Source organism: Herpailurus yagouaroundi, unplaced genomic scaffold, assembly GCF_014898765.1.
Source record: "Herpailurus yagouaroundi ecotype Mexico unplaced genomic scaffold, PumYag 140, whole genome shotgun sequence".
NCBI classification, from domain to species: Eukaryota; Metazoa; Chordata; class Mammalia; order Carnivora; family Felidae; genus Herpailurus; species Herpailurus yagouaroundi.
The window spans coordinates 479815-497905 of record NW_024412395.1 but is presented as its reverse complement, the minus strand read 5'-3'; the positions used below and the strand labels follow the sequence as shown (position 1 = coordinate 497905).

General features: G+C 53.5%; 1 protein-coding gene across 6 annotated transcripts in view; it reads right to left on the bottom strand.

Moving 5' to 3' along the window:
* Positions 1-427: 427 nt before the first annotated feature.
* The window catches only part of ARHGEF4 (Rho guanine nucleotide exchange factor 4), a 266455-nt gene continuing 248791 nt past the window's right edge, over positions 428-18091 (bottom strand). For 2 of the 6 annotated variants that reach the window (XM_040474689.1, XM_040474690.1), the window contains exons 6-14: positions 10546-10725; positions 9332-9508; positions 9079-9258; positions 6746-6978; positions 6326-6455; positions 4735-4866; positions 3724-3967; positions 2925-3002; positions 428-2335 (exon numbers count right to left, since the gene is read on the bottom strand). In XM_040474689.1, the coding sequence (XP_040330623.1) occupies positions 2184-2335; positions 2925-3002; positions 3724-3967; positions 4735-4866; positions 6326-6455; positions 6746-6978; positions 9079-9258; positions 9332-9508; positions 10546-10725 (1506 nt within the window). In that variant the 3' untranslated portion in view covers positions 428-2183. Of the gene's footprint in view, positions 2336-2924; positions 3003-3723; positions 3968-4734; positions 4867-6325; positions 6456-6745; positions 6979-9078; positions 9259-9331; positions 9509-10545; positions 10726-14386; positions 14549-14841; positions 15092-18091 lie in introns of those variants that run through there. The other 4 variants (XM_040474691.1, XM_040474692.1, XM_040474693.1 and 1 more) reach the window with 3 other exon arrangements.

The following is an 18091-nucleotide window of genomic DNA, read 5'->3' as shown; positions in this document are numbered from 1 at the left end:
TGCTCCTGGCAGGGTTTAACGTGATGGCTGCTCTGAGGAGAGGTCCCAAGGAACCACGTGGGTTATGACTGACTAGGAAATGGTTCCTTTTTTTGTTTGTTTGTTTAATGATTTTTAAATACTTTTTTTAGACCGTTTTCTTGGTACTTTTTTTAAGCTTATGTCGGCATTGTCTTCCATTGTTAAAGGCATCCCTCACCTCTGCATTGAACTTACGGTGTCAATCAATACAAAGGAATGGAACATCCATCCTGAGCCAGTTCTATTAAGTGTAAATTCATACTATTTTAATTTTTTATGCAATCTGATGAGTAGAGCTCAGATTTAAAATTCTTAAAAGCACGTTTATTGTAACAAGACTTGTTATGTATTAATACTGCAGTTTTCAATAAAGATTGACTTGTGTTGCATAGTGTGATTTTTATGGTTTTTTTTTTTTTTTTCCTGTAGGGTTTATTTTGAGGTGGCATGGCCTGGCTGGAAGGTGGTGTAGCTTCTTTCTAGTTAGGACATGCAGGGTTTGGGGGCAGAAGGCCTTGTGCTGGGCCGTGGTGACCTTGTGTGGCGTTGTGACAGCACGGTGTGTAAGGGTGTGTGGAGGCAACAGTTTGGGAAGACTGCTTCCTCAGGGGAAAGGGGAGGAAAGCTGACCCTGTTCCTTTTCTCTTGGTCTTGTGTCCTGGTCCCCATCCTGGAGGACACATTCTTCTCTATTTCATTGAAGAGGATGCTAAAACCCAGAAAGATTGCAGACTGCCAATCCCCCAAATTCACATTTGCTAACTTCAGCTAAACATGGACTCTGGGAGCAGTCAGGGAGCCAACAGGCTTCCAGCCCCCTGTGGTTGGAGGAGCTGAGCCAGCTGTATCCCATACCAGGACAGCTCCCAGACCACATGCTGTCCTCGCAGCTCCTTCTGAGCTTCTGAAGCATTTCTCCCGCCACCTTCGCTTCTTTCCACCAAAGCTCTGAGGGTATGGTTTGCAAGTAAGGGAGCTCCCACCACACTGGGCGATGCTGGGCTCATCCTTTCTGTTTAAGGAGAGGCCCAGGGCAGAGAAAGGTAACTGTCATAGGAAGGATGGAGCATGCAAAGGAGAAAATGCATAGACACAAATGGAAAAACCAGGGCCGACAGGTTATTTTTTCATGTTTCTTTATGAAATTAAATGTGGCTTCTGGCTTGGAGAAGGTATAGTGCAAGAGTGACTGACTGTACATGCTGCTGAATTCCCTTAGGCCAGAGGGGCAGCTCAGTGTTCCTGCACCCACAAGCCAGGTTCTGGCTGTACTTGTGACCCTTCTCGGCAGGACATGGGCTTCCCTCTTAACTCACATGCTCACTGGACTCTGGGTTAGTGGGTCAGTCCTGGATGCTGGGCTACAGAATTCAGTCCTTATGGCTTCTCACACTCACTTAGGGTAAGGCAATCTTTCTGTGTCACTAATAACAATTATTTTTCCCCAATGTTAGAAAAACAGAACAATCCAGACAAACTGGGAGCAGGTTCTGGAGTCAACCCACAACTACACGTGGACTGGTCACAAACCCTGACAGAAGTATGCAGTGACTATGGTTTTGTTTTCTTTCCACTATAAACACATCACAAGTGAAGAGGGTGTCCAGCAGCCAGGAGTGTCTAGAGAGGGACTGGGAGGCAAAAGAGGTGGGCTCTGGGCCCAACATTTTTGTGCACAGAATTCCGGTTCCCACCATCCAGGGATGCAAGTTGCCTGGCACCACCAGCTGGGGACCAGGGGCCTGAAGGAGGACAGAGGGGCACACAGCCCAACTTTGCAGGGGCTGAAGGCAGTCTGCCCAGAGACAGCAGGAGGAGGGATAATAAGATGTCCAGAGAAGAGGGTCCAGAGTGGCCAGTCCTCTCACGCGTGTTGACCTGGCCGGTGGCTCTGAGCTGTGGCTCCCAGGAGGCCCCATAGAGGTCCAGAGGATGGCGGAAGGCTCACCGCTGTGGGCCCCTGCCCCTCCAGCTGGTGTCTTCAGTGCACCAGTGGTGGGGAAGAAATGAAGAATGGGGCACCGAGCAGTTCCCTCCCTCAGCCTGTAACTTCCAGTGCACATGACAGGCAGAGGAGGCCACGTGCTATGGGCCTCAGGGAGAAAAAGCTGGAGGCCCACTGGAGGGACAGGTCCATATGGTGCTGTCAGGTGGGGGCTGGCTCACTTGCGGAACGGTGCCAGCCGGCTAATGCTGTGCCAGAAGGTGGATGGCTTCCGCTTGGGCTCTGCCAGTACCAAGACCTGTTGCTGGGGCAGGCTGGCCGGCAGTGCCGGGTGCTTCTGGCGTGCCAGGTAGTAGGGCCGGCTGAGGGCTGAGCAGGAAAAGAAAGGGATCATAGGTGCCTAGGGAGCCAGGTGTCACATGGCAGAATGGCAGCCTCTGCTTGGTGGGGGGGGGGGGGGGGGGGTGCGAGGGGTCCCATCCCATGGGAGGGAAGTTCCTTCATGGGGCTGACCACATCCAGTGGCCTGAGCCACTGTAGAGGGGATGGCCAGGAAACCTGGGACGGTGTGGGGCCCTGGAGCTTCTCCATGGCACAGGCCCCGTGCCAGGCATTTATCAGCTCTGTTGGAATGGGGATATGGGCTCCTTGCCAGGAGGTTGTACGGAGGCCTGCCAGAAAGCAGTCCTGCCTGGGGAGGTGTGCTGTCATTAATGCTACTGCTCTGGGGGATGTGAGGGGATTGAGAGCAAAATTATCAACTGCACACTGATTAAAGCTTTGTCACCAGTGGCCCCTTACCACCAACCTTTGGGAACAAACACCTGGAAAGGGCAGTGGGCAGCAGATGGGACCTACATGCTAGCTGGCTTTGTTCTGGGGGTCAGAGAGGAGTTTGATCTTGATCAGGTAGTAGGGCCAGGCTGCTGTGGGAGGAGGTAGGGTACCATCCACTTACCTTTGGGCTTCCCGGTGGCCTGCTGCTTGCTGGCATTCAGCATGGCCTGCTTCCTCTGCAGCTCGGTGATGGAAAAGCCTGGGAGGGAGGACCCCAAATGAGACCTCTGCTTGACCTCTTCTTATTTTGAGGACTTGACTTCCACCTCCTCCCCCTCCCCAGCCAGTGTTGCTCTTGTCCTGTGCCTCTCGGCACCTGGTGTATCCTGCATCTCTCACAGGGTCTGGTGTCCCATCATGCTGCAGATGCTCAGTATCCTGCTCAGCCAGCCTGCCTTGGCCAACCAGGCAGAGGAGATGCTCAGTGGGCCCTCCCTACATCCTTGCCCTACCCCATCTCTCACCCAGACCCAGTCCTTGATGTATTATTCAGCATCTAGTGTCCTTTCCACTATGGTGGAGGCTCTTTCCCAGACCAAGAGCCAATCTGGTCATTCTGAGTGTGATGTCCAGGGGCCCATGGAGAGAAAAGGAATGCAGCAGGGAGGTATCTTGCTTATGTTGGGGTGGGTGAGGTTTCTCAAAGCCCATGCCCAAATCCTACTTGAATGCTTTGTGCTGGAAAGGGGCCTCATCAGGTCTCTGCAACTGAGAAGGCCCCCACCTTACGGAGTGTGTGTGGTAGAAAAACCTGGACAGGCCAACAGACCATGCCATGCCTTGGGGCTGAAATGAAGAGCTGCCCTGGGTTGTGGCACATGGCTACCTCGCAGTCTCAAGGTTGTCCTGACCTTGCATTCAGGGGTGAGGAGGGCTGGGTGGGCCCTCACAGTGGATCAAGGCTGAGTGGGGTCTCGCACCTGTCTCCTGGTCCAGCCGCACCTGCTCCCTCTCCCTGGCGAAGGCCTTGAGCCAGCGTTGTTTTTGCTCAGGCTTCCTGGCACACAGCAGGTGACTCTCTCCCGTGGTGCCGCAGAGCAGACGGAAAGCATTCTTGACACTCACGTGGAGGTCTCGATCTTTCCCGTCCTCCAGGTCCACCACCTCCAGGCCATCCATGTCCACTCGGCCCTTATAGTACAGCACATCCCGGCGGAGAAGGTCCTACCAGAGACTCTGTGAGCTCCTGCTCCATATCCTGCTTTTCAAGTCCTTACCTCTCAGGCCTCTGAACCACTCTCCTGACCTATTTATGCCTCACCCCCTGCCCTGCAGTCAGAAGGGCCAGCGGGCTGCACACCCACTTTCCCAGCAGGTGGTAAGCTCACAAGGGCAGAGTGTGGTGTGGCCCACAGCTGTGTGCTGAACCCATGCTGGAGGAGCCTCGTGCCTTCAGTGAAATTACTGACTAGCCTGGAGGGCACCCACTGCCTCACAGAGAGGCAGCCATGGAGACAGTGGGTCAGGGCCCATACTGCACAAGAGAAGAGTACCAGGCCTACTGGGCTGGGCCCAGTATCAGTTGACCGGGAGGGCTTCCTGAACAGGGCCACTTGGGCCATGTGCTGAGAGGAGCAGAAGCTAACGGCAAAGAAGAGGCAACAGGAGCAGAGGATGCCAGGGCTCAGGGGGAGCTGAGGTGGCTTTAGAAGCAAGCAGAGGCTAGGTCATGAAGGAGGGTGTTCTCAACAGCACTGGACCCTGGTCAGACTGTGAGGGCCACCCCATGGTCCTCGGGCTACTTGGCTTCCTTCACAAACAACGATCCTCATCCTGGCCCTATGGGCCTGAACAGGGAAGGGCCTGCTGTACTGAACGTCCTCAGGACGTGTGTGGCTCGTTTTCTCTGGCAGCTACTCCCAGCCCCCAGCTTCACCCCCTCCACTCCCGCTCTCAACGGCTCGTCCAGCAGGGCACAGCAGCTCTGGTACCTTCTTGCAGTAGATGAGCTGGTGGTCAAAGAGGAAAAACATCCTCTGCTGGCTCTTGGCTTGTGGTTGTGTAACACGGGTCAGCTCCCCCGAGTAGATGAGTTCCGAACTCCTGACCAGGAGATCTTCCCCCTGGTGGACCCCAAGGAACACTATGAGCTGAGTGTACCCAAACTGGGAAGCCCCCTCCACTGGGCACTGCCCCCTGCCTCTGTCATGAGTTGGGCAGGCTCCCCACTGGCCTGGTCTGCCTGTGGCCCCCACTGGGCTAGGGTCTGCAGTGAGCAGCAGGCCACAGAGGGAGGGGTTGCTCTTGAAGCCCAAGGCAGTGGTGGGCACAGTGGGGTGTTAAGGAGTAAAAAGGTGGTTTAACCTACAAGTTAGTTGTCTCTGCAAAATGGGGCCAGTGACGGCCAGTCATGTGCACACTTGAAATGTGGCTGATCCCTATTGTGATGTCATGTAAGTAAACACCAATTTTGAAGACTTAGTACAAAGAATGTGAAATATTTCACTAATGATTTTGTTGCTTACACGTTGAAACACTTTGGATATGCTGACTTAAATAAAACATTATTAAAATTAATTTTACCTGCTTTTTTTCTGTTTCCAGATGGCTATTAGAACATCTAAAATGACCCATGTGGCTCCCATGATACTTCGATTAGACAGTGCTATGCTCAAGAATAATTAGACCTGGCTCAAGTCACCTGTGAGCCTTGTCTTTAGGGGCTTATGAAGTTTTCTTAGCTAAATGTAGTTAGTACCTGAAGCTCCATCATCAGACCTCAAACTTTCAGGCTAAGCCAAGCCTCACTCTGGTTCCTCCTTAGAAAATGCAAACCATAGCCAGTTCTTGGCAGCCATTCAGTTTGGGATAAGTGAGTTTGTAGGGGTCCTTAGCCAGGGCTAGGCCTCAGAACCAGTCACCAGGAAAAGAAAACAAGCAAACAAACAAAAAAACCCCAAAGACTACACTGCTCAGCCCTGCCACCAGGGATTCTAATTCTGTGTTTCTAGGGTGGGGTCCAGGAATCTGTATTTTCATAACATTTTATGGCTGGTGGGTGGGGGTGGAAAGAGCAGGACGGGAAGGCCTCTAAAGGACAGGAATGTCCCCATTAGTTCAGGTCTCTGGGTGGCTTCAGAAGGCAAGACTGGTGGATATAAGGGGCATGTGCAAGCCTGAAGAATGGAATCAGGAATGGAATGAAAACCCATGGCAATCCGTTTTCGGTCATGCTGTGGCAGGCCTGAACCCTTCTGTTGGGAGTCCCAGTAGTTACTGCCACTTGGGGATCTGGCCTGTCCCTTGAGGGCTGAGGACTAGCTCCTCCTGCTGGGTCAGCTGACTGCACTGGGAGCAGCATCCTATGTCACACATGCTGGGCACTCTTGACCAGGAAAGAGGCCACCAAGCCTGCAGCTGCATGCTCCAGTGGGTTGGCCTGGGCAGAGGACCAGCTCTCCTACTGCGAGCTCCCAGAGCATGACTCCCACTTCAGCTCCTTCCTAGATTTTTCAAAGGCAAGCGTGATTTTAAAGCAAGGAGCCATGCCCCACGGTATTTTCCGAGCTGTGGGGCCCTCACCTCCCAATCCTCTATGGAGCTCTGCCACTGAGCAATCTTGTCAATGTTTTCAAGCCTCCGTTTCCGTTCGTTGATGAGCCGGGCCACATTCTTCATGGCATGTAAGGCTGCCTCCACATCCTTGAAGTCCCTGGGGCATAACAGACATGGAAGAAGGTTGTACTAGGGAGGGCAGAGAGGGGCTGTGGAGCTGCCTCCCTCTGGGGCTATGCCCTTGGCAGTTTTCACTTGTCAATGCCAGACGGTGCGTCTGGGCACCACAGAACTTAACATCCTATTTTTGTCCTCTTCTTTCATTGTAATGACAGCATGTGACAGCAGGGACTATTTTACTATGTGCTGTCAGTCAGAACTCAACACTCTGGCTGACCCAAGGCATGAAGAGCCTCAGACTGCCCTCCCTCTCCAGCAGCCTCCTACCTGTGCTGGGGGGGTGTGTACTTGAGCAGCTCAGCCAGCTGCAGAGGGTACTTGCAGATCTTCTGTACCGGTGTCAGCAGAAAGCCGTCCAGGGAGATATCTATCATCTTCTGCAGTAACCGGCAGGCCTCAAAGAAGTACACATACTTGCTGAGCTTGGTAAGCCTGGAGAGCTCCACACAGGCATTGGGGTGGTTGTTGCAGTACTCCGAGTAGATCTGGAAGTCTGCTTGCTGGGGGCACAGCTGGAGGTCAGGATGGTGACCTCCTGCTCCCTCAGGCCACCCAGGCAACTCGGGCACAGCATAGGAGAGGGAGCAGGGGCCTCTGTATTTCCCTCAGGAGCTGGGCTCAGAGGGCCCAGGCTCTCTCTACCCATGTCACTGGGCACAAGCTATGTGGAATTAGACACAGGGGTATTAGACACCTGAAAACTCAGGCATGTGTGTGTCCTGTCACCACCCAGATTTCTCAGCAGATATTTTGACTGTATGTCAGGTTTTTTTTGGGTGAAATCAATGATGTTAATAAGGAAGCACTACCAAGGCCAAAAACTAGAAAGAGAGAGAGAAAGGAGAGAGAGAAGGAGGGAGAGGACAGGGGAAAGAAGGGAGAGAAGGATAGAGAGGAGAGAGGATTGGGGGGAAGAAGGGAGAGAAAGGAGAGTGAAGGGGAGAGAAGAGAGGAGATAAAGAAGGAGAGAGAGGGAGAAGAGAGAGAGGGAGAAGAGAGAGAGAGGGAGGGACAGAGACAAGGAGAGAGAGAGGGAGGGAGAAGGACAGAGAGAAGGATTGAGAGGAAGAGAGAGACAGAAGGAGATTAAGGGAGATTAAATGGCTTCCAGGGTCTATGGCTGTGCCCCCTGGTGTGTCGCTTCTTCCTCACAAAGCTCTGGCTTCATATCTGGGCAGCCAGTGCCACTTTATCCATTCACCATGTGACAGATACGTCCACATTGTGTGTGTATTGTTTAAAAAAATTTTTTTTCATGTTTATTTATTTTGAGAGAGAGAGAGAGAGACAGAGCATGAGCAGGGGAGGGGCAGAGAGAAAGAGAGGGAGAGAGATCCCAAGCAGGCTCCACGCTGCCAGGGCAGAACCTGACACCAGGCTCAATCCCACGAACCACGAGATCATGACCTGAGCTGAAATCAAGAGTCAGATTGTTTAACCAACTGAGCCACCCAGGTGCCCCTTGTGTGTGTCTTGAGACACACACACACATGAGGCACATGAGACTCACTGTGCCTTTTTTCTTTTCTTTTTCTTTTTTTTTTTTTGTTGTTGTTCTATCTACCTGACCCAGAGAAAGACTGGGTCTTTAGTGACTAGGACTTCATGGACTTAGGTGGGAAAGGAGGGTAACAGCAGTAAGCTCACTGGCCAGTTGCTGTGATGGTCACACTGGGTGATGTCGATAAAGTGCCTATCCCTCCCTTCCAGCCCCCATCACAACTCTGTCTGCTGCATAACTGGCTCCAAATCCCACACTCACTCAGCTGCTCTGACCCCACTACCCATTCCTGCTCAGGGAATCTAAGGTCTCCCCTTCCAGTTCTCCTGCCACTGGAGCCAGGTAATAGGGCCCTTCCAACAGCCCCCTCAACCCCCACCCCCACATACACTGGTAGTAGCCAGGAAGGAACCCATATTGTCCTTGATGGGCTGGCCTTGGCATCCTCTGCTCAACCCCACATAAATGCCACAGGAGACAGACAGAAACAAGTGCTTCCTTACCAGGCAAGGCCAGGAGTCCATCTAGCCCACACCATCCAATTAAATCCAATTAAATCACCAATCCAACTGGCATTTAGAGTGGAAGTAAGTGCTACACATTACACAAATTCCAGTTTTCTTACTGTGTGAGGAAGCCCAGAATCTGCTATGACAGCTCTGAGGATGCTCAGCAGGTGGCCCCGCCCAGCTTTGCCTTCTACTTCCTGTAGCCCAAGAAAACCTTTTCTGCTGATGCCTAAGGCCCCCTGCTCCAAGGAGCCTTCTCTGACTTGGTCTGCCTCCCAAAGAAGCAGAGACATTGCTGAAACAGCGCTGGAGGGTGAAAGCGGTTGGGTACTAGGGGAGTGGGGCCTGGAAGCTTCTGGGAAGAGAAGAGCAAGTTGCCTGGGCTTTTAGCCTGCAGGGCCCACTTCTGTCTGCGAGGAGGCAGGAATGGGAGCCAAGGGCAAAGGGTGGCTTACATGCTCGGGGGCCAGGGTGTGTGTGTGCAGGGGAGTGGGGACCACCAGCAAAGAAGGGCAGAGGGGGACTGCCTGGCTGGGAGGCCTGGAGAATGGGCCCTGGGCAGAGAGGTTGCTGGGGCAGGGCGTGCTCACGTGCTCCAGGAAGCAGGCGCCCAGCTCGCTCAGGTGGGGGCGCTCCCTGTTGAACCTCTGCTCTAGCGCCTTCACGAACGCCTTCTGGCACCGGTAGATGTCCTCGATGTTCCCAAAGATGGTGCGCAGCTGTTCCTCACTGAACATGTCAGCACGCTTGCGACACTGCCTGATGTAGCCCTGCAGCCCATGACCCGTCAGGTCTCTCTCTGGTCCCCCCACGCCACCCTCCGCACCTCCTGCCAGGCCTCACCTCGCAGATGTCCCGCAGATGCTTGATGTAGTCCCGCTCAGTGCTGAGGATCTCGTTGATGACGTTGGTCCGCATCTGGTCCTTGCTGCTCTGTGCCTCGGCACTTCCATCCTCGGCTCCGCCGTCCCCGGCCCGCAACGTGTCATCGTCGGCGGGCTCGTCCTGGTTCACCCGTAGCTGCAGGCAGCACGTGGCCAGTCAGTGCCCGGAGGGTCAGCCCCTGTGGCCCGCACGCGGGGGCAGTGGTGAACTGAGGCTGGGAGGAAGGTAGGCATGGCAGCCCCCTGCCCCCAACACCGGAGGCTCGCCAGCCCCTCCAGAGGCGCCAGCTTCTGTCCCTCTCCCTCTCTGTCGCCTTCTGTCCCCCTCCCCCTCCCGCGCTGGTGCTGGACTCCGTGCTGGGAGCAGAGTGGATGCTCACTCTTAGGGGGTTTCCGAACCAGTGCCTGCTCACTCCAGCCCCTCTAGGGCCTGTGACAGAAGTGAATGGGTGATTGGGGCCTTTCTGGCTCTGTGACCTGGAACTAGGACGGGCTTGGGGTGGACAATGGGCCGTTTATCCAAGAGGTCTGGGGCAGGGGAAGCAATGAAACCCAAGGTCTGAGAACTCTACTCCCCACTGCCTTCTGCATGGCCTTTGAGGGTACCCGGGTTCCTTCCTTGGACACCAAAGGCCACCATAGGTAGGTTCTGGGTCTCCTCCCTGTGATCTTTTGTGCTAACGACTTAACTTGTCCAAGCCTCAATTTTCTCAGGTATAAGTGGCTGTTCCCAGCTCCCAGAGCGTTGCGGAAGTTTGAGATGCCTATCCAACTTTTCTGAAGTGTTTAGTAAATGCCTGATACACCGAGTTGTTTGTGGTGGTGGCATTCTAACATGCAGATTCCCCCTGGAGGAATCCACACACCATCGTTTCTGACCCATTCCTTTCTGCACACCAAGGGCACCCTGGTGGGAGGGGTGGGGCAGGCAGGAGTTTGTGATGGTCTGCAGGTGGAGGAAGGTTGTGTCACAATTCTGTGGCTGGCCTTCTTCACATCCCCGTCCCCACACCTCCCATCTCCAGCCCGCAGTCTTGCAGTCCCAGCACAGCCATAGGTAGGTGGGGGTCCATGCCCAGCACCTCTAACCCCAGAGCAGTTTCAGGTCTGCACTTCTGAGCAGAGCCAGTTGGCTCCTTATGGACCCAGAGAAAGCATAGGCTGGTGCCATACCCGCACGAAGCTGGCTGGAAACCACCCCTCGCCATCAGCAACACGACCCCACCACCACTCTCTGTTGGTGGCATCCATTACTTCGATGACATCCCCAGCTTTGAAGCCCAGTTCCTGGTCATCCATGGTGACATGGTCCCAGAGTGCTTCAGCACAGACCACACTGCCATCACTGATGAGCTGTAAAGAGAGCCACAGATAGGCAGATCAGTGGGGTAAAGCTGCCAGGGACCTCCTCATGGGGCAGGGTGTTCCTGTTTTCTGCCCCCCCCCCCACCCCTCGGCAGCCCTGAGAAGAGGGGATCCTGACTCATGTTACAAAGGAGTGAACGGAGGCTCCTCCTGAGCCAGCCATTCTTCAGGGAACAGGACTATGCCCTGGGCATGTCTGGACTGGCAGGGTTCATGATGAAGCCTGAAGTGAACTTGACCACTAGAATACTGGTGAGCCACAGAATCTGAGAAGCAAGCATGTTGCTCACTCTCCTGCACAGGGCACACCTTCCTCCCATCCCCATTGGACTAGTGATTAAATTATTGTTCTCAGCTTCATTTACCATCTCTGCTCTGCTCTGTGATGCTGGGGCTGGGCACAGCAAGCTACATTTCTTCTGTGCCAGCTGCTCCCTGTTAGGTTCTCCAAATGTGGTGTTGGAGGGTACCACAAGGCTGGAGGGAGAAGGGCTTGCTCCCTCCTGCTGGCTTCTTGTGGACTTGCATTACCTGTGAGGTCACCTGGCAAGCAACAGCACCACTCCTCCCAGGGACAGCGGTTCCCAGCCATCACGGTAGCTGGATCTGGTTTGCAGTGTTTTTCCAACACTGGCAGAACCGGTCTCTTGGCCCTCCCCTGCCACATCCACCAGCACTAGCTGAGCAGCACCTATCCTTAGACTTCTAGGTCTCAAGCCCTACAGGATCCTCAGCTTTAATTACTCCAACCTCTTTCCTATATTCCCTAGCTGTAGGAGAGGTAGGTTCACCTTGCAGCTGCTACCTCTGTAACAGATACCTCAGGATTGTTCTTGTGCACTTGGGTTATGGAGTCAAGTACTTTAAAACTGGCTCATAATTCTTTATATTAATTTCTCTCTGCTGAAATAACTTGGTGTGTTTCCTTACTCCAACATGGCCATGGACCTCACATCAGGAGCGATGCTCCTATCATGGACCTCACATCAGGAGGAGATGGAATTCCTCACCGCCCCCCTCCCCCACCCCCAAGCCCCCAGGCAGCCCTTGTGCTCAGAGCTCCATTTCCTGTTGGGCTGACACCTGCTTTCCTGTAACATGGGCTCAGTTTCTGCTCTGTGAATAATGAATGGCTCTGAGTGCTTAGGACAAGAGGAAGTGTAGACAGGGGGCTATACAAGAGGTGAGATCTATGCCCCTTTCTGCTGGGACCAAGTGTTGGTTCTATCACAGCCATGGGCTGGCTCTTTGGTTAAGCAGTCACTACCGCAGAGCATAACCAGTCAGGCCATCTGCGCCAACTCTTTCCTCCTCTGAGCTGCTTGCCTCTGCCCCCATTCATGAGTGTGAATCCTCCCTTGGCTTCAGGTCCAATGGGACCTTTCCTCAGTGCTCCCAGGGCAGTGTGTGTTCTTCAGATTGAAATGGGAACCAGAGCAGGGCTGCAGCAAGACTAGCTGGGTCTTCACCTAAGAGTTCCAGTAGCTAAAATGTTTCCCCCAAACCCTGAATGGGCAGAGTGAAGGGTAGGGCAGGCCACCTGGTACCAGAGCCCACTCAGGCTGGAACCTTCCCTAGGGTAGGGCCTGAGCAAGCACATTCAGAAACCTTCAGTTTATGTGTTCTGGGAATGGAACCTACTCCAAACCCTGATGAAATCATTCCTCAGAATGATTATATGCACATTTACTCTCACGCAACAGCCATTCAGGGGCTGCAGATGCCCAAGGCCCACCAGAGACCACAGGCACCAAGCACTGGGTTATTTCTGGGGGGTTGCATGCCTCCTCAAGGGACCATTGCAATCATCCCAGCTAAAAAGACATACTACAGGTATGTCCTCTTCTGCAAGAAGGCCTGGCCCCCAGGATCAAGACCTCCTGGCTGCAATATGACAAGATGAGACCAGAGGACTCAGCAAGGCATCATGAAAGGAGCCAGCCTGCTGTACCTAGGGAGCAGGCACTAGACTGGGCAGCCCATAGCTGGCACACTCCACACAAGCAGGCTACCACTCCTGGCCTTGAAAAATCTTGCCTGAAGACGAGGAAGAAACAGAGTACTCAAGGGTGGTGTGGGTGAGCCAATGAGAATGTGGGCTGCAGGTGAATGTCCTCTTTCAGGGACAGTGATCACAGGTAAGCATGTGCATCAGGACCGAAGGTGTGTGTGACGATGGATGAGTGTGGGCATAAAGACAGAGGGTGTGTATGACATCAGGCAAATGTGTGCATCACGATGGAGGGAATATGTGACTATAGGCTATTTGGGTAGTTTTGATCCTTAAGAGGCAGGTGTTCCGAGACCCCCCTCTTCCTGCACACACCCTGACATGCACCTGCCAACACACATTTACATACTCACTAACAGGATGCTACACTTTGATCTCTGGAGAACAGTATGCCATATTGCAGGTATATGCTCTCCACCCTCAGTTCACACCAGCTACATACACATGCAGGTCTCTAGGACAGCATGGATGCTGCCTTCACTGCTGGAGCCCAGGCAGGGAGGAAGCAATGCAGACATACCCACACAGCCCAGCTTCCCACCATTTCTCTTCCCAGGTTGTTTCCTACTAATATTAACCAGGCCAGGTGCCTCCTCCTAACTCCAGGTTTTCTCAAGTGAGCCCTGAGCAAAAGCCCCTCTTGTAAGGCCCAATGACTCCCCCTTCTGCTTTATTCTGCCAGCCCTTGCAGAGAGGTGCACATCCTACAGAGTGGTTTCCTGTATAGCTATGGGGGGAAGGGCTCCAGGTATGGGACAAACAGGTAAGGCTTCCCAGAGAGACCATGGTTCCTGACCTTTATGGACAAGCCCCAATACCTGCCTTGTCCAGTTATCCAGAAGCCCTTGGTGGTGGTGGTGGTGGGGTTGGTCACATTTGTCACTTTCTTGTCCTAGTACCTTGCTGTGCACAGGAGTTAGCCTGACAGACTCACAGTCTTCAGCAAATCCCCTGGTCTCCCTCACTGATGCCCACAGTAACCATGTGCTCTCCCTGGGCCACAAAGCTCCTCTATAGATCCACAAAAGGGCGGCACTCTGTCACCAAGATAAAATATAGCTCCAAGAGGTCAGACATGCATTCTACCTCCAGGATAGTCCAGAGGCCATCAGGGCCCACACTAGATGGGTTTCTGGGCAGAGGCCCTTCCTGAAGCTCTCTGTCTGAGGTACGGCTGCACAGAAACCCAGATTTGAGTCCAGTAGGCTGAGGGGCAAGGGTTGCAGGTTCATTCTTGGCCTGGCAGTGGGGAGCAGAAGCTGGCTCTGAGACATGGGCTGTTTACCGGGGGCAGGTCGGGAGAGGGAGGGGGCAGGATCCAGTCTTGTGCCCTGGAGACTTTGACAGGCTGGAGGAAGCCAGGCTTTACCTCAAAGCTGCTCTTGATGACCACTCACCACCCTTCCCACCCTGTCCTATCTCCTCTCTCTCACACATGCCCACCCTGTCCTATCTCCTCCTCTCTCTCACACATGCAGGCCGGTGGAGGATTCCAATCAGACAGTCTGGGAAGGAATATGGCTCAGCTCCTCCAGGCCGCGGCCCAGCAGGGGAGAGGGGCTGTTCAGTGCGCCCACGTTCCAGGGATGCAGGCAGGGCTCTACCCGTAGTAGCGGCACGCTGGCCGAGACCACTAACCTGGATAAAGCAACGGCAGATGACACGTGCACAGGAGCCCACTCATCTCCCCATTTTTCAACCCACACAGAAACGCATGTCCAGTTCCGCGCACACGGCAGTCACACGTACACTTTCCAGACAACCACAGACAGCCGTGTCCACAGCTGCATCCGCATCCTCAGTTACATGTAGAGACGCGCCATTTTAGGTATACGCACACGCGCACGGCACAAAGGACAGGCAGAAGAACCCCGTGGCACAAGGGTCACCAGGCCCCAGAGTCACCTGCAGGGCCGCACCACCCGGGGGACGCACGCACACACCGGGCAGTGGCACATGGAGCTGGCAGAGGAGGCGGGGGGGGGGGGGGGGACCCGGGCCAGGCGGGGTCAGCCGGCGCACCTCCGGCCACTGCGGGCACTGAGGAGGACGCGGCTGAAAAGGAAGATGCTCCGCGGCGCGGCGCCACTCACCCCTGCGCGATCCCCCGCGGCACCCTGCCCGGGCGGTCAGCGGAAGGCCAGCAGGAATATCAGCACGACGTTGATGAGGACCAGGAGCGCCAGCACGGCGAAGACCACCACGCGCTGGGCGCCGGGGGGCAGGTTGCAGCGCAGCAAGGCGCGCAGGGCGCTGCCGGGCGCCGCGGGGCGTCGCCGGGACTGCGGGGCTCTGGCCATGGCCCCGGCCTGCCAGCCCCGTGCGGCCCGGAGATCCCGCCGCGATAGGGCGGGAGCAGGGCGGCCCGGAGCGCCCGGAGGGGGGCGGAGCCGCTGCGGTCGCCGGGCCCGGGGCTTCTCCAGCTCAGCTCGCGACGTGCGCGCCGCGTCTCCAGGCCCCGCAGCCCTAGCAACCGAGCCGGCCGCAAGGGCGGGGGAGCCGGGGTGGGAGGGGTGAGGAGGCTCGGGCGTGCGAGGCGGCCTGGCCGGGGCGCCTCCTGACGAGGGGTGGGGGGGGGGAGTTCCTAGGGGGACCTAGACGCGCTCCCGGCGATCGGGGACCCCGCACTGACCGGGCGCGGAGGGCCACGCTGCGCTCTGGGCAGGGCGTGGGAGGAGGTGCGTGGGGGTGCCTCAAGGCTTCACAGTATTGGGGCACCGGGCCATGGGGATAGGCCAGGGGCTCTGATCCCTAATACCAAGAGCTGTCGTGGCCCCCACTTCAGGAGTCAATGCATCTCGCAAAGGTCAGGTAATTTGCTCACTCATAAAAGCGCCTAGGAATACAGGGATGGTGGAGTCAGGACAGACTGAGGCATCACCCACATGGAGGTGCTCCAGGAAGGTCCTGACTCAGGACTTCTCCTTACTGACCCATCCCAGCAGCATTTTGTTCCTTTGGGAAAGCAGCTGGCTTCTTCAGTGGCTACTCCCCTTCTCGCCCCTCCCCCCCCCCCGCCACCGTTTTATTGAGGTATAACTGACAAAAATTGTATATACTTAAGAGATATAATTTGATGTTTTGAAATAGGTATACATTGTGCAATAATCACCACAATCAGGCTAATTACCCTATCACCTCTCGTGTGTGTGTGTGTGTGTGTGTGTGTGTGTGTGTGTATGTGTGGTGACAACACTAAGATTAACCACTTCACACACTTCAAGTATACAACACAGTACTTCTTAACTATGGTCACCATGCTGCACATTAGATCTCCAGAACTTAGTCATCTGGCACAACAGAAACTTTGTATACTTTGGCTGACATGTCCCCATTTTTCCCTCCCTCAACTCCAGGCAATCCCCTGTCTATCTTCTGCTTCTATGAGTTTGTTTGACTTTTAGATTACACATATAATAAGATGACACACTTTTCATCTTTCTGTGTCTGGCTTATTTCACTTAGCATAATGTCCTCCAAGTTCATCCGTGATGTCACAAATGGTGGGCTTTCCCTTTTAAAGGCTGAATAATATTCCATGGCATATAAACCACATTTTGCTTGTCCAATCATCACGCAATGAATGCTTAGGTTGTTTCCATGTCTTTGCTACTGAATAATGCTGCAGAGAAGATGGGAGTGCAGATATCTCTTCGAGATCCTGATCCCATTTTCTTGGAACACCCACAAATATGATTGCTGGATCACATAATAATTCTATTTTAAATTTTTTGAGGAGCTTCCATACTGGCTGTACCAATCTACATTCCCACCAATAGTTTATAAGGGTTTCCTTTTCTCCACACTGTCACCAACACTTATCCTTTGTCTTTTTAATAATAGCCACTCTAAGAGATGTGAGGTGATATCTCATTGTGATTTTGGTTTGCATGTCTCTGATGATTAGCAATGGTGAACATCTGTCCATATACCTGTTGGCCATTTTGTATATCTTCCTTTGAGAAATGTCTATTCAGGTCCTCTGTCCATTTTAAAAATGGATTATTTGGGGTTTTTGCTACTGGGTTGTATGAATTACTTATATATTTTGGATATTAATCCTTTATCAGATATATGGTTTGCAAATACATTCTCCCATTCCACAGATTGCCTTTTCACTCTGTTGATAGTTTCCTTTAATGTACAGAAGCTTTTAGGCCTGGTGTAATCCCACTTATCTATTTTTGCTTTTGTTACATGTGCTTTTGGCATCATATCCAAAATAACATTGCCCAGACCAATGTCGAGAAGCTTTTCCCTATTTTCTTCTAGTACTTTTGTGGTTTCAGGTTTTTGGTTTAAGTCTTTAATCCATTTTGAGTTGATTTTTGTGTATGGTGTGAGTTAAGGGCCCAATTTCATTCTTCTGCATGTGGTTCAGCAGCTTTTTAAAAAAATCCTGTGTCAGCTATGCAGGAGTATCCTATGTCAGCTCCTATTATGCTCCCTCCTGGGGAATTTCCACTGCCTCCCTGACAGAGGCTGTACACTTAGCAGGTGTCTATCATTCCATCCACAAAGATGTGCTCTGTTACAGTCACCATGCCCCTCTGACGGATCAGAAGGATGCAGCCAAGCTGGCCAAGGAGACTTAAAAGCAGATCAGAAAGACCTGTTCAGAGATTTCCAGGCTCCATGCTCAACACTATGGCCTCCTGGGTCAGAAGGAGTCATGGAATTTGTGCAGAGGCAGGTGTTCACACATGAGTGACTTTGTTTCCTGTATATTGAGGTTTCTGTGTGTTAGTACTACATGCATGTGAGTGAGTACAGATGAGTCACCTGTGGACACCACCATCCTGCTGAACACCCCAAGCAGGTGCCGGGATATATGTGCACATGTAGGTACCTGTGTGTGTGCCAGGGGAGGGCTAGGATTACATCTAGAGAGGCTGGCTGCCCTCCTCAGATCTGAAGGTTCTGTTCCCATCTGTCTGGTTGTGAGGGGAAAGTCATTTTTCTGTTTCTCTTCAGTTCAGAAAACTAGGCTCAAGATTTGCTCCCTCAATTTCTCAGGAGGATAGTGGGGTAACAGAAGGCATCAAAGGCTCCCAGCCACCCCAAATCCCAGGGCTCCTCTGTAAGACTCTGTGACATGCCCTCTTGGTAGGGTGTGGCTCAGAAGTCCTGACTTTAGGCCAGATGTTTCATTGTTCCCCTGTGGTTCCAGAGCCACTGGACAGCAAGGAAGAAAGGCACAGAGGACAGTTCTGGGAATCCACTGGTCAGCACAGTGCTGAGGGCTGTGGGTCTATAGCACTCTACCTGACGCTGTACTGGCCCCAGAGGCCTGTTTTAGGGCTTCAGCCATGGCCCATTTCTGGAACAAGTCCTCTGTCTCCC